The 16,508-nt window shown below is 35.1% G+C and overlaps 1 protein-coding gene across 5 annotated transcripts in view; it reads right to left on the reverse strand.

Moving 5' to 3' along the window:
* Window positions 1-16,508, reverse strand: part of GLMN (glomulin, FKBP associated protein) — a 40,954-nt gene that overhangs the window by 12,708 nt on the left and 11,738 nt on the right. For 4 of the 5 annotated variants that reach the window (XM_073234276.1, XM_073234275.1, XM_036997957.2 and 1 more), the window contains 7 exons: window positions 10,037-10,224; window positions 4,175-4,228; window positions 2,723-2,753; window positions 2,528-2,617; window positions 1,743-1,784; window positions 1,567-1,640; window positions 254-338 (listed from right to left, as the gene is read on the reverse strand). In XM_073234276.1, coding sequence (XP_073090377.1) covers window positions 254-338; window positions 1,567-1,640; window positions 1,743-1,784; window positions 2,528-2,617; window positions 2,723-2,753; window positions 4,175-4,228; window positions 10,037-10,224 — 564 coding nt within the window. The remainder of the gene's footprint in view (window positions 1-253; window positions 339-1,566; window positions 1,641-1,742; window positions 1,785-2,527; window positions 2,618-2,722; window positions 2,754-4,174; window positions 4,229-10,036; window positions 10,225-16,508) is intronic. The other variant, XM_036997958.2, reaches the window with a different exon arrangement.

Here is a 16,508-nt window from a genome sequence, read left to right on the forward strand (position 1 = left end):
TTAAGCTTCCATTAATATTTCAGAAGTATATAGCAAAACAAAGAGAATTTGTATCAGCCCAAAGAATTAATACAATTTAAATCTGTAGTCAACAAAATTTCAAAATTCAGGTTTTTAAAAAAAGAAATGGTGGAAATAAGTTCCCTAATACTAGAGATAAAGTCCATAAGACAAATACCCACATTAATATATTCCAAAAATGAATATATCCTAAAAAATAAATTGATAATTGACACCTTAGCTATGCTCTTACCTTTAAAGACACATCAATTTGATTTTTGATATTTTGAATAATAAAGGCCTCCACACCTGAGTGATTGCTTGTATTCAATAAGCACCTTAAAAGCAAAATAATGATACATTTGACATTATCCTGGACTGCATTATAAATAAATAATTATGAAAGCTCTATAAATTGAAATGGGCCATGTGTTACTTCTAGAAATACAAAGACTAGCAAAGAGAATTAGCAAGGTGATGAACCAATTACAAAGTCACCTGTTAATATTTATTGTTCTTACAAATTCTATTCTAACTGGAGCTTTCCAATAAGAAATTTATGTTAGACCAATTTGGAATCTTTTTATGCATATAGTTGCAATGATTTAACATGGCAAGAATGGGCACTTGTGTTAGCCTAAAAATTCCCCAAATTATTCCCTGTGAAAGTAGACTACTCTGGTTAAACTAACTTAATTGCAAAGAAAGGAAATTCAGTATGACTAGCTTAAGAAAAAAAAGGGGGGAAGATTTCTTGGTAGGGATACAAGTAGATCAGAACAGGAAATAAGACCTAAGCTGGTGTAAGACCTCAGCATCAAATTGAGATTTCATGAACCCACTCAGACTCTATTGGTAGAAATGAAGAAAAGACATTATCAGGAGTGCTAATGACCAATCCCAAGACTTCTTAGCACTTTAACACTGCCCAAATCTGTTAACTCATTTCTATTACATAGGTGTCAACAAACTAAAGTCTGAAGGCCAAATATACAGCCGGTTGCATGTTTTGTTTTATTGGAACACATTCATCCGCACCACAAAGACAAAGTTAGCAGTTGCCACAGAGACTGTGTGACCCATAAAGCCTATATTTACTATTTGGCCCTTTAAACAAAGTTTGCTGATCTTTAACACAGAGTGTTCCTAGAATGTTGTCCCCCTCAAACAGCACTATTAATAAACTAAACTATTAAATTGTAGTGAATAGACAAAGTTATAACTCCAGAACCATTAATTTCAACTGTGAATAATGGAGATTATTGACCATGTGAAGTTCTAGCAGGAGCCTGACCAATCTCAATTTAATCTTTTAAGTCAATTTTAGAGTATTTCAATTAATTTAATTGAAACATACTATTATTCATGGAATATATATGTATCCATAGTATTTGACTAACCCTTCTCTACCCATACAGATAAAAGAATTTATTATAATATGGCCTCCACATTGAGTTGGAGTACATTAAAAATATACTGAAATACTAAAACCTGTTATAATCAAATAGCATTAATTTGGCCCTTAATCAACCACATACTTCACAATTAACCATTCTTGATACATACCTAAATAATGTATATTTGCCTTGTGAATCCAACTTGTTAATATACAGCTGAAGCATAGCTAAACTCTTCTTCCTCTAAAATGGAACAAATAATATGGTTATATAAACCAAATAAAGATTAAATTACATATTAAAATTTCTCACTGTAACTCATTTAGTACCCAAAGACTTACATACCAGTGTCTCAATGGGGCAAAGTGTCATTACTTTGACTAAGCCCTGGAAATAAAAAAAAATTTCAAATTCAGGTGTTAACATTTTACATTTAACACTGACTACAAACAACTATATTATCAATGGTGAATGTTAAAAATTCAGAGAAGTGAGGGTAGGAGATTTAAAAATGAAGTAAATTTTCTCCTGAGCCTTTCAATCCACTGTTATGTCTACAGGGAAGCTAAGTACAATCCATTTGGAAGTAATACTGAGTAGGGTGTCACAAAGTGTAAATTTAGAAATGAATTTTCAATTATGTCTGGAGTGGCAAAAAATGAAATCAAATATGCAGAAATGTAATACATTCATGGCAAAAAATATAATCTAAATTATGCAGTCCTTGATGGAAGTTCTGAGGACTTGAATTATGAAAAAAGTAAAAGAGCTTCATTTTTCAAGGTCCCTACAGAAACAAAGTATTAAAAAAAAAGAGTTACATTTTTTCACTAACCATTAAGCTGTTCACTATGGTAGACACTAGCCACATAGAGATATTTAAATTAAATTTAAAATTGAGTTCCTTAGTCACTCTAGTCACGTATCAAATGTTCAATGTGGTTAATGGCTTTCATACTATACCACACAGGTAACAGACCACTTCCACCATCAGACAAAGTTCTATTGGACAGCATGGCACTAGAGTTTTCAAAGGATATGGACAAGAAAGTGGGAGAGGAGTCTAAATAGACCTTTTATGTTCAGAAGAGGAGAGTGACTACTTTTAGAGTTGAAGATATTTTACTTACTTGAGGTACAGTAAGAAAACTCTTGATTTCTAAACACTGGTGAAGTAGACTGTTATCTTCTATTCTTAATAAACCATTCTCCAACAGATCCTACAAATTAAAATGTATGCAGAGATAAATGTATGGTAAAGTCAACAGCTGTATTTGTTGACATGATTATGTATTTAAGTCATATTAGGTGCAAACAAATCTTACCAATCCTTTGGAGAAAACAGACTCTTCTGTTCTGGAAGAGAATATTAAAATCTATCAACATGATTTTCTAAATTGCTTTATAATGATCCTTCATTTTAGGAAATATAAAAACTGATATTTAAAGACTTTAAAAATACTTATTAAGGAGAAATTCTATTAAAGAACGTAAGTCAAAATTCTTAGTCCAACTTTGATCTGTGTTTTGATTTAGCTACTGACATTCAAATCCAACCAAAATCAGCCCACTAAGGCTTATTTCCTGGTATCAAATCAATAGATCTCCAACAGTAAAAGCTAAGAAATCAATTATATCTTATACAATACTATGTATTCCAGTTGATTAATCGATAAAATCTTTTCAAATCTTTTTACATAAAAAAGTGTTCCATTTGTGAAAATATTTTTTAAAAAGGTTCACAATCATTGTTAAGTAATATCAAGATCTACGGCAAAAAACATAAAGCTCCAGGTTCTTAACCTAACCATGCAAGAAGTTAAAAGTGTTGTTTTTGGCTCAATGATAAATAGTTCAGAAATCTTAAGAGTATAGAACTTTAAGGTTCAAATTAATATATATTCTCCTGTATGAATATAACAGAAACTAAGTTAAAAGAATGTAAAATCATTAAGACATACATAATATAGTAAATTTACAGAGTTAATAACTACTTGGGCCAAAAGACCCTTGGAAATTCCTGCCTTGTAGGCCAAGGCTTTGGACATTTGCCATGTTACATATCTTCATTCACCTGGGAAGAGATGGGATTGATAAACTGTCACTAGTGTTCCTAGAGGATAGTACTAAAAGGTCGTAACTGATCTCAAGAGATAATTTAACATGTTAAAGGAAAACAAAGCAGATAGTTTTGCAAAATTCTTAAATACCTGGAAAAATTATGCATACCCATTATTTTGTAATTTTTAATGATAAAGCTTTGCTTGTGGTGCCTCAAATCAGAAAAGTTGTTGACTGATATCACTGTCAATGACCTGACCTATAAAAAGGTGTGGTCAAGACACTGCCCTTTTGATGCAGTTCAGATTGTGTTCATGAAGCAGAAACATAGATGAATTTCCTTTATCAATTAACCCTCCTTTGGTGGAGGAGGCTGTAGTAGGGTGTTTTAATTTACCAACTTTTGAAATAGGGGGTAAAATCCTCAGAAACATGACTGAAAGACAATGTTTTAGTATTATCTTGGGTTTAAAATCAAAGAGCTTTTGTTGTAAAACCTAACTCATTTCTATCTCTGTTTTGACTATTTGGTTCACATTTATAGTTCATATATAGCCTATATACATTTATATAAATATTTTTAAATATTTATTTTTTATCTTATAAAATAACCAATTAATTAGGGCCTGGCAAAGACAAGGTAGTGTCTCCTATTCTTGACAAGGACTATTTTAACTCTACTATTTAATTCTGAGATACCATCTAAATGATCTTACCTTTGCAAAAAGACTTCAATATGCCCCATATTAAATTGCAAAAGGTACGATGGGCTAAAAAAAACAAACAAAAAAACCATGTGTGTGTGTGTGTGTATATATATATTTTTTTTTTTAGTTAGGTATACATATAATTTTTAGAAATTTTATTTACACAAATACTATTATAGGTTGAATCGTATCCTCCTCAAACAAAATACGTTGTGGAGTCCTAACCTCCAGTACTTCAGCATATGAACTTATTTTGAGGTACCCTTTTTAAAAAAAATTGGTGTAGGGAGAGGCAGGGACAGAGCAGGAAACCCCTTACTCTGGACATAGGGTCTTTTAGAGGTAAAAGTTAAAGTGAGGTCATTGGTGTGAGCCCTAACACAATAAGACTGGTGTTCTCATAAGACAGGGAAATGTAGACAGAGACATACATACAGGGGGAGCACCACATGAACATGAAGAGACTGGAATGATGCATTTACAAGCTAAGGAACATCAGGGATTGCCAGTAAACAACAGGAAGCTGGGGGAGAGGCATGGAAAAGATTCTCCCTCACAGGTCTCAGAAGGAAACAATCCTACCCACCCTTGGAGACGTTGCACTTCTATCCTCCAGAACTGTGAGACAATACATTTCTGCTATTATAAGCTACCCAGGGTATAGACTTTACTATCCAGTGGTATTCTATTACGGCAGCCCTAGCAAACTAATATACATACCAGTCATTTTGGTGGTAGAGTTTGAGTAAGAGTATAGGCACTGGGATCGACAGAACTAATTACGATTAAATCCACCTATCTCACTAATTAGTTATATGATCTTGAGTGGTATCTTAACCTGTCTAAGCCTTTTATTTTCACCTGTAAAATGAAATAATGTTCTATTTCATAGTGATAATAAAGATCAGAAAATGCATATAAGGCTGTTAGCATAATGTTCAATACATGGTGAACATGCAAGTAATAGCCATTATTGCAATATTTACATACAAATATATCACCAGGTATAGTAATACATAAATATACAAATGTACATAAAGAAATACACCCAAGGCCAACAAGAAAAATACATAATCATTATTATTATGGACCTTAAATTCCAAAAGGTGTTACATTGTTAAGTTACATATTTTTAAAATAATTTTGATAAAACTGTGAGAAAAAAGGACAAGGTCAAGGTAATTATAACAGAAAGATTCAATCTAAGCTGGGTGGACAGAAGCTTTTCTCATGAAGTGACATTTAAGGATAAAAATGGTTCTAAGCACATACGAGGGCCCTAAAGCAGGAGGTTCATGACACATTTGAACAAGAAAGCAAGAGTGTTATTAAAGCATAGCAAACAAGAGGAAAGGTTGCAGGAGGTGAATCAGGACAACCAAGGAGAGACCAGATCATGCATAAGCTTCTCTAAGGTGAAGGCATTTAGACTTTATTCACAGAGTAATAAGAAACCACTAAAGGGTTTTCATTAACAGATCTTTTTTTTTAATTGAAGTACTGTTGACATACGATCTTATATTGGTTTCAAGTATACAACAGTGCTTCAACAGTTACCCATATTATTAAATCCCCACCCCGACTAGTGCGGTTACCATCTGTCAAACACAGTAAAATGTTACAGAATCACTGGCTATATTCTCCATTCTGTACTATCATCCCCATGACCAACTTATATTATGATTGAGAATTTTTGTGCCCCTTTATCCATTCACCCTCCACAACCACCTACCCATCCCCCACCCCCATGGTAACCACCAGTCACTTCTCAGTGACTTCTATATTGCTATTTTATTCATTTTGTTTTGTTTAGTTTTTATATTCCACAAATAAATGAAATCACATGGCATTTGTCTTTCTCCACCTGGCTTATTTCACTGAGCATAAAACCCTCTAGATCCATTCATGTTTTTGCAAGTAGCAGCATTTTTTTTTTAGTGAATGAATAATATTCCATTGTGTATATGTACCATCTCTTTATCCATTCATCTACAGATGGACACTTAAATTTTGATAGGAATTGCACTGAATCTGTAAATTGCTTTGGGCAGGAGAGCTGTTTTGACAATATTAATTTTTCCTGTCCATGAACATGGGATAGATTTCCATTAATTTGTGTCTTCTTTTAATTTCTCTAGAGTGCCTTATAGTTTTTTCAGAGTATAGGTCTTTCACCACCTTGGTTAGGTTTATTCCTAGATATTTTATTCTTTTTGACCTAACTGTAAATGGAATTATTTTCCTGATTTCTCTTTCTGCTAGTTCATTGTTAGCATATAGGAATGAAACAGATTTCTGTGTAATAATTTTGTATCCTGTGAATTTGCTTAATACAGTTATTAGTACTAAGAGTTTTTTGGGAGAGTCCTTAGTATCATGATATATAGTATCATGTCATCTGCAAATAGTGACAGTTTAACTTCTTCCTTACAAATCTGGATGCCTTTTATCTCTTTATCTTGTCTGACTGCTGTGGCTAGGACTTTCAGTATTATGTTGAATACAAGTGGTGAGAGTGGACATCCTTGTCTTGTTCCTGATCTTAGAGGAAAAGCTTTCAGCTTTTTGCCATTGAGTATGATGTTGGCTGTGTGTTTGTTGTATATGGCCTTTATTAAGTATGTACCCTCTATACCCACTTTGTTGAGAGTTTTTATCATGAATGGATGTTGAATTTTCTCAAATGCTTTTTCAGCATCTATTAAGATGATCATATGGTTTTTATCCTTCTTTCTGTTAATGAAGTCTATGATACTGATTGATTTATGAATACTGTATCATCCTTGCATCCCTGGAATAAATCCCACTTGGTCATGGTGGATGATCTTTTTGATGTATTTTTGAATTCAGTTTGCTAATATTTTGTTGAGTATTTGTGCATCTATGTTCATCAGGGATATTGGTCTGTAATTTCTTTTTTTGTGGTGTCTTTGCCTGGTTTTGGTATTAGGGTGATGTTGGCCTCATAAAATGAGTTTGGAAGTATTCCCTCCTCTTCTACTTTTTGGAATACTTTAAGAAGGATGGGTATTAGCTCTTCTTTAAATGTTTGGTAGAACTCAGCTGTGAAGCCATCTGGTCCTGAGATTTTGTTTGTTAGGAGTTTTTTATTAGAAATTCACTTTCATTGCTGGTAACTGGTCTCTTCAGATTTTCGGTTTCTTCCTGGGTTTTAATCTTGGAAGGTTGTACTTTTCTAAGAATATGTCCATTTCTTTGAGGTTGTCCAATACATTGGTAGATAATTTTGCATGAATTCTCTAACACTTCTTTGTATTTCTGTGGTATCCATTGTGACCACTCCTTATTCTTTCCTGATTTTTGTTTGTGTACTCTTTTTTTCCTTGATAATCTCTCAAGGGGCTTGTCTATTTGTTTATTTTCTCAAGACCAGCTCTTGGTTTCACTGATTTTTTTCTATTGTTTTATTCTTCTCTATTTTACTTCTTTCTGCTGTGATCTTTATTATGTCCCTTCTTCTACTAACTCTGGGTTTCAACTGTTCCTTGTTTTCTAACTTCTTTAACTGTGAGTTTAGACTGTTTATCTGGGATTGTTCTTGTTTCTTGAGGTAGGCCTGTATTGCTATGTACCTTCCTCTTAGAACTGCTTTTGCAGTGTCCCAAAAATTTTGGTTGTTGTATTTTGTTTTCATATGTCTCCATATATTGCTTAATTTCTGCTTTGATTTCTTAATTGATCCATTCATTATTTAGAAGCATATTGTATAGCCTCCATGTGTTTGCAGGCTTTTTTGTTTTCTTTGTGTAATTTACTTCTAGTTTCATACCACTGTGGTTTGAGAAGCTGCTTGATACAATTTCAATCTTTTTGAATTTATTGAGGCTTTCTTTGTGACCCAGTATGTGATCTATTCTGGAGAACGTTCCATGTACACTTGAGAAAAATGTGTATCCTGCTGCTTTTTGGTGGACTGCTCTATAGATATCTGTCAAGCCCATCTGATCTAATGTGTTGTTTGGTGCTTCTGTTCCCTTACTTATTTTCTGTCTGGTTGATTTATTGATGTGAGTGGTTTGTTAATGTCTCCTAAAATAAATGAGTTGCAATCTATTTCCCCCTTTAGTTATGTTAGTATTTGCTTTACATATTTAGGTGCTCCTATGTTGGCTGCATAGGTATTTATAATGGTTGTATCCTCTTGTGGGACTGACCCCTTTATCATTATGTAATGTTCTTGTTACTTTCTTTGTTTTGAAATCTATTTTGTCTGATACAAGTACTGCTACTCCTGCTTTTTTCTCCCTATTATTTACATGAAATACCTTTTTCCACCCTTCAGTCTGTATATGTATTTAGGTCTGAAATGAGTCTCTTGTAGGGAGCACATAAACGGGTCTTGTTTCTTTATCCATTCCGCCACTCTATGGCTTTTGATTGGTGCGTTCAGTCCATTTACATTTAAGGTAATTATTAATATGTACTTACTGCCATTTTATTAGCTGTTTTCCGATTGTTTTTATAGTTCCTCTCTGTTCCTTTCTTCCTCTCTTATACTCTTCTCTTGTTATTCAATGGTTTTCTTTAGTGTTGTGAAGGGATTTCTCTTAATTTTTGTATATCTTTTACAGGCTTTAGGTTTGTGGTTACTATTAGATTCATGGATATATTCCTAAAAATTTAATAGTTTATATTTAAAGTTGGTGATTGCTCTATTTCAAACACAATCTAAAAGCACTTCTTTTTTTCTTCTTCTCCACTCTTCATGTATTAATGTCATAATCTGTTTTTGTGTGTGTGTATCCCATGACTCATTTTGTGTATAGTTGGTTTTACTACTTTTGTTTTGTTTCAATTTTGTTACTTGCTTGGTAAGAATTGGTCTACTACCTTTACTGTGGGTTTATTTTCACTGCTGAAAACTATTTAGGTTTAAGAACATTTCTATCTACAGAAGTCCCTTTAACATACTCTATAATGTCAGTTTAGTGGTTATTAATTCCTTTAGCCTTTGTTTGTCTGGGAAATGTTTAATCTCTCCTTCGAATATGAATGATAGGTTGCTTGGTTGAAGATCCTTCTGTTTCAATACATTAACTATTTCATGCCACTCCCTTCTGGCCTGTGAAGTTTCTGCTGAGAAGTCTGCTGAAAGCCTGATGGGGTTTCCCTTATAAGTAATCTTTTTTTCTCTCTCTGGCTGCTTTCAATACTCTCTCCTTACCCTTAATATTTGTCATTTTAATTATTATGTGTCTTGGTGCTGTCTTCATGGGGTTCCTTTTGTTAGGGGGCTCTCTGAGCTTCCATGACCTGGGTGTCTATTTCCTTCCCCAGACTAGGGAAATTTTCAACAATTATATTCTCAAAGAGACTTTCTATCCCTTTCTTTCTCTCTTCTCCTTGTGGTATTCCTATTATGTAAATACTGTTTTATTAGGAGTTGTCATACAACTTATTAGACTACTTGAAAGCTTCACTTTCTAGCAAGTTGAGAATGAGGTAGATAAAGGGGATTGACAGTGGATATATAAACATCCACACAGGATTAAAGTAGCAATCCAGTTAAAAGATGGTAATTTAGACCACCCCATGGGTAAATGGCGAATTCCCTCCCTTATTAGTCCAGGGTGGTCCCAACAGCTTCAAAACCAAGCCCAATATAACACTTTCTGAATCTTGTCCCCATTATTCTCCATCATTGTCTTCTTCAACTCCATCCCCTTTTTCATTATTTGACTACTACTGGCTTTAACAGATTATAGATTTATTATTTGAATAAAAGTAGCTTTTGTTCATACTTCATTTAAAATGTATTACAATATTAATAAAAATATATTAGACATTAGATAAATAAGTTTGATGACATTCATTTTAGAAGACATGAATAAACCAAACACTAACTCCTACCTTAAGACCATTGGGAGCTGATCAATACTGATGCCCTGTACAAATACCAGATATGCCAGAGAAGCCATAGACCCTGCTAACTGTTTGTCTTCTTCTTCCTCAAATTCAAGATAATCCCAAATCCTCTTTTTCCTTTCATGATTAAAAATCATTTTGGGGAAAGGGTGTCCAATTGCTGACAAAAATCCCTGTGAAACAGATAAAAAAGGTAACTATAGCAGAAAGACTGTAGTGTGTGCCCTCACCATCAGTACCTGCCAGATTCACATCTTCACATAATCCCTTCCCCTTCAGTGTGTGTGGAACCTGTTGGACTTGCTTCTAAGCAACAAAATATGGAAAGATGTCACCCCCATGATTATATTATAGGGACAAAAGTGAAGGAATTTTTGCAGACGTGATTAAGGTCCCAAATCAGTTGATTTAGGGTTATTCAGAAGAGAGACTATCCTTGGTGGGCTGGACTTAAATAGGTAGATTTTAAAAGAGGGCCCAGGCCCTCCTTGAGAGTCAGAAACTCATCCCTTCTGGCTTTACAGAATTAAACTACCATGTCAGTATAGGGCTTATGGAGAGGGCTGAGTGGCAAGGAACTATAGGCAGTCTTTAAGAGCTGAAAGTAATCCAGCAGCAAGAAAATGGGGACCTCAAGCTTATAGCTTCAAGGAGGAATTCCTGCTATCAACCCTGAGGAAACTAAATGAGAAGATGAAAAAGTTCTGGAGATGGATGGTGGTGACAGTTACAAAACAATGTGAATATACTTAAAGCCACTGAACTGTATGCTTAAAAATGGTTAAAATAGTATATTTTATATTATAGGTATTTCATCACTTTTTAAAACTTACTTCAAAAATATGTGAGGGCAATCTAAAAATGTGAGACATAAAAAATTCATGAAATGATAGTAAACTACTCAGTTGAAGACTATTCTAGGAACAATGCTCCACTGACCAAGGTCTGCCTAGATATAAAGTGGGCAGGAGCAACATTGGTCAGTGGCAGTAGAGGCTGAGGAAACAGTGTTGCTATCTTGGGTCATAAGGGTTCTTGTGTGATAAGAGAAAAAGGAATATCCCTATATGAGTGCACAGGACTACAGTTTGATTGTTTTTTGGGTTTTTTTTTTTTAAGGAAGGAAGGACAGAAAAAGATTCAGAAAACATCAGGTTACTCCTCAGTTTGTAATACTCTAATTCTAGTATACTAGAAAGCACTGGACCTTCTAAATCCAGTGGAAATAACATCAGTTTTGGTTCTATCATTTACTAGCTGTGAGACACCAGATGAGCTCCCTAATTTCCTAAAGACTCAGTTTCCTTATCTAGAAAATGACAATACACCTATGTCAAGTATTTATTAAGAAGATCTTCAAAAAAAGAATTAGAAATTTAAGATTATAGCAAACTACTACAGAAGTCAAAAGGAAATAACAAAAACAATAAATCAGTATGAATACTGACCTCCATGTATTCACTCATTTATTCAGTAAGTACCTGAATGCCTAGGCACTAGGCCTTCAGGGAGTTAAAATCTGCTGATCCCAGATGACTCTTAGTCATTTCAGAATACAAACACACACACACACACACACACAAAAACATGGAACATCATCCTCAGTCACAAGAGACTGCTATTCAGCTACCTGATGCAAAATATATGCTTCTGTACTCACTTTCAAACCACACATTCTTCTTATAACTTTAAGACCAAAAGTTTACTCAGATTCCAATGTCCTCTTGGTCATGAAGCTCTATTTCTTCATTCACCCAATGCTGTATGTGTTTCTTCCAAAGTAAGGTTGGCTTTTTAAAAAAATCATCATATGTAACCAGACTCTACAGTGTTGCTCTGGATCTCTGTGGTCCACCTTGTCCAAATTTGGACCTTCACTACCCACACACCACCCAGAAGTGTTGTGCAGACACAGGATGTAGCTTCTCCTCTACAATTTCTCCTAACAGCCTCTGCTCTTTTAGGAATGTTCCTATGACGAAGCCCTTAGGACATTCAGACAGAGTTCTGTACTAAAATAACTTGTGCCCAAGTCAGGATGGCTGAGGCCACGAGTCTCAAGCATACTACACTTACCTATATTTCTCCAGCTACAAAAGAAGGCATCTCCTCACCTCTACATCTTGACTGCTTTGTACTTTCTCATTTCTGGCTCTTTCTAAGTGTAATGCTTCTTCCACTGAGATCTTAGAACCTCTCCCCTACATCCTCATCTCTCCATAGGATGCTTGCTATATCACTGCTCTAGTTAAAGCTAATTTCTGGTGGGAGCTGTTCATCCTGTCACACCGCTTACACTGCACAGCCAGAAAGGCTGCAGTGGGGAAGGGTGGTATGGACAGAGGCTTAGCATTGTCTTGGTTCTTCCTGCACTCTTAAGAAAGAACACATTTCCCTTTGATGCAGATGTCATACTGCCCTTTATCTGTCCCTAATCTTTGTCATATGCTTACTTCCTGGTCATTTCCCCACATTCACTGAAGACTGGTATTTGCTTACAATCTTTTTCTCTATCCAACTCCAGCTATGGTCCTGGGAAAGCTGGATCTCAGTTTTAACACACTCCTTTATCCACTCCACTGCAGATAACTCTAACAGACCAGCCTGATTGTTTTTTATTTCTAAATTCATGTGACCTTTAACTTCTAATCCATTTCAGCACCTAATCCTTCCTGGATCTCTGTAAATATTTGGAGCTATTCCATATTAGATACCTGAACTCTTAAGATCTCATTTCTGACCAAAATCTCTTATCCTATCTCTCCTACCAACTTGCTTTTCTACCTCTCACTTCTCCACTCCTGTGATCCCTTCATTTTAACCTACCTATCTCTCCTCTCCTAACTCCCCTTCTTTCCCTATCCAACCACTGCATTATTGGTTATTTGAACTACCTGCATCTTCTATTTCCTTTAGCCTCATCTACCCAATAAAATGTCAGCCTTGGAAAACCATATACATTCTACCTTCTCGACTTCTACACCCAGGCACTGAGCACTTTGGAGAACAATTACACAAAAATATAGACTGTTATCACTATAATTGTGGTCTACAACCTTAAGTGCTCAGCACTACTAATTAAAGCTTTCATAGTCTTCCACCATTTCTTTTCGCTTTTCCCTCAGTATTCCAAACATTACTGGTTTCATGAAGTCCCTTCTTTAATCCTCACTTCTACCTCATTCTTAAGAGATCACCTTCACTAAGAAATCTGCGACCAGTGGGTCTGATTCCCCTCAATTTTAATATTTCATTCCTGTTACAAATTTCTCTACACATACATAGTTGTTCTTACCTCCTCCTCTCCCGGTGCCCTTGATCCTATGCCCAGCTGTCTGCTCTTGAGCCAAATTATTTTGGTTAACCCATAACACTTATCTTTTCCCCTCTAATGGCTCCCACCTCTTCAGTCTATAAACACGGTCAAGCCTCTTCTCTCTCTCCTACTCTACCTAAGGCCATCTACCTATCCCAAGTCCATATCATATAGTTGTTACCTCTCTTCCTTCCTATTCATCCAACCTCTTTTAAATAGGTTATACTGGCCATCTTTTTCTCAGTTTTAACACACTCCTTCATCCACTCCACTGATCGTTTCCAACACTCTAAGATTATCAATGCCATCATACTTTCTAAATCCAATGGAAACTTTTCAATTCTTACTTTACAGATCTTCTGTTGCATTTAATAGTACAAACTACTTCTTTCTTCCTGAAACTCTACTATCCCAGTTCCTGTGATATTTCTACCACCTCTTCAACTCTTCTTTCTTGGTTTCTTTGCTGGGCTCACGCTAAGTGCTGGTACTCTGTAGGGTTCAGTCCTGAGTCCTTTTCCTTTCTCACACTGATCTACTTTAGATGATCTCATATACTCTCATTCAAAATCTGCTACTTATAGCCTGCTCTCTCTGGGTATAAGATATATATACTAAGAATTACTATTACCTTGTGAGGTGTCATAATGGCATTATGGTTGTTTTTTAAAAGTCCTTATTAATTATTAGAGAAGCATACCTAGAAACTTATTGATGAAATATGTCTAGTACTCACTATAAAATACTACAGTAAAAAGAGGGAGGATAGATAAAACAAGATTGAAAGAATGTCTACCACTGATAATTGTTAAAGCTGAGTGATGGGTGTATGAGGGTATGATATATTGTTCTCTCTTTTTTTTCCCCCTTCCTTCCCCTGGCCCAAGAAACTCTGCTCCATGGTGCTGGGGACCTTGGAAATGTGTTTTACTTACATAGTACTTTGCATGTGCCAGGCTCTGTTCTAAACATTTTACAAATACTTGTTTATCTTTGAAACAGCCCTAGGAGTTAGGTATTATTCTACCTGTTTTATTGAGGAAACTGCAGCACAGTGTCTACACTTCTGAATGCTTTAAAAATTCCGTAATAAAATTACTATTCTTATAAATCCAATCAATGACCAAATTTGCCAATTTTACCTAATGTAAAATTTTTTATTTTGCCCTTTTTTCTTGATCCATACTCAGGCTTCCATCATTCTTACTTAACTTCCAAAGATACTAAACTGGTCTCCCTACTTATCTTAGTTAAAGTCATCCTCCATTAAAGTGATGAATCCAAAACACAGTTTAATTGTATCATTCCCAGGCTTAAAATCCTCTAACCATAAAGGATTTTATAGCTATCTACTCAGAACAGGGTTCATATATATCATATGTGGTGGTATTTATACTGCATCTAGGGGATTATAGTATACTCTATCACTGGCAACAACGAAGAGATTCCAGGCTGCTTCCGAGAAAACCCCTTCTCTTCCCTCCTTCTTCATCACTCACAGCCTCTTCACTACTATCTTGACCACCAGTATTAACCCCATTAAACTACATATCCCTATTTATATCGACCACCAAATCGTCTCTCATTCTCAGAATCTAGTTCTTCTAAAGTTCTGGCTCCTTCTCCTTTAACCCCTTCTCCTACACCCCTCCTCAAACTTTAAACATCCTTCAATTGTGACCTGTGGAACTCATAGTCAGCAAAATCCATTCTTCTCTAAATGGTCTCTTATCTCTTTTGCTCTAAATGAAATCTGGTTTTCTTGTGAAAACAACTGTTTTCTCTACAACCCTCTCAAGGGGTTTTTCTCCTGTATGCACTGTCTCAGAGCCTGTAAGTAAAACACCTGTTCACCTTGCTGCTTCGAGACCATTCTCCCTGCTCCTCTCTGAAACTCATTTTATGTAAACCCCTTATAAGTCTACCCCCTTGATGCAGTCATTAACAGACCTCAAGGTCACTCCAAAATTGGCTTTCTGACATTACTCTTAAAATCTGTGTGACTCAAATGTACATCTGAAGATCCTCTAATACTGTGGAATCTCAGGTACTCCACTTTGTCTAGTCCAGTGATCTTAGCCTCCACCCTCTACTTAGAACACTCAATCCCACGGTCGTACCTCAGACATTTTTATTAGTAACTGTAACCTTTCCACAACATTATTTCAAGTATCCTATTCTTTAACCTCCTCCTATCTTTGGGGCTCACTCTTTAATAACCTAACTCCAACAACTTGTCAGCCACATCAGGAACTACAATCTAGTGATCCCATCGTCTCTGCAGTCTCTCACATTGACTGTGTCCTAACTTCGCATACATCCTCAATGCCCTTGCCCCTCCCTTGCTTTGAAGGACTCACACAATTCTCAAAATCCTGATCTAATTAAACTCAACTTCCCTCCTATGCTGCAACTGCATTGGTGCAGCTGAACACAGCTGAAGAAAACCCACAGCCACACTGACTGCTCTAAATTGAAATTGACGACTATCATGTTTTTCTATATTTCAGATTACTTCCCTCACACAGAATCCCAGCAAATTTAAAAATACCCTTGATGTATAAAGTTAAATTGATTTTAAAACAGAATTTACTTAGTTCTGGAGTTATTTTGAAAATATTTAGCCTTAAAGTGAAGATAATTCTTTGGCACAGAAACTCCACTTGTAGGAATTTATTTCAATGAAACAAAGAATATGTAAAGATTTGGGTAAAAGGACATTCATCACAGACTTACTTAAAAAAAAAAAGAAAGTTGTAATTATTTTACAATAATGAATAATTAGAAAAAAATCGAAGTGCTGAACTACATGGCCCAGGTTAAATGTATTATGCTAAGTCCCTGCCATGGAATACTATTAAGCTAATGGGAAAATATTCATAATATGCTAAGAGAAATAAAGTACATTACAAAAGAGTATATATAATGATAGATCTTTGGAAATCTATCTAACAAATATTTGTTATAAAAGTAGAAAGATGTCTGGAAGGTTTAATATTATTTGTATTTGAGTAATGAAATTAGTGCTGTTTATTTTCCATCTTTTTATCTGCGTTCTACAAAAAATACATATTGCTTTATTAGTAAATATATCAATTTACATACCCATGTGCAGCACATGAGAATATAGCAGGATAATAT

Source organism: Manis javanica, chromosome 4 (assembly GCF_040802235.1).
Source record: "Manis javanica isolate MJ-LG chromosome 4, MJ_LKY, whole genome shotgun sequence".
In the NCBI taxonomy this organism is placed as follows: Eukaryota; Metazoa; Chordata; class Mammalia; order Pholidota; family Manidae; genus Manis; species Manis javanica.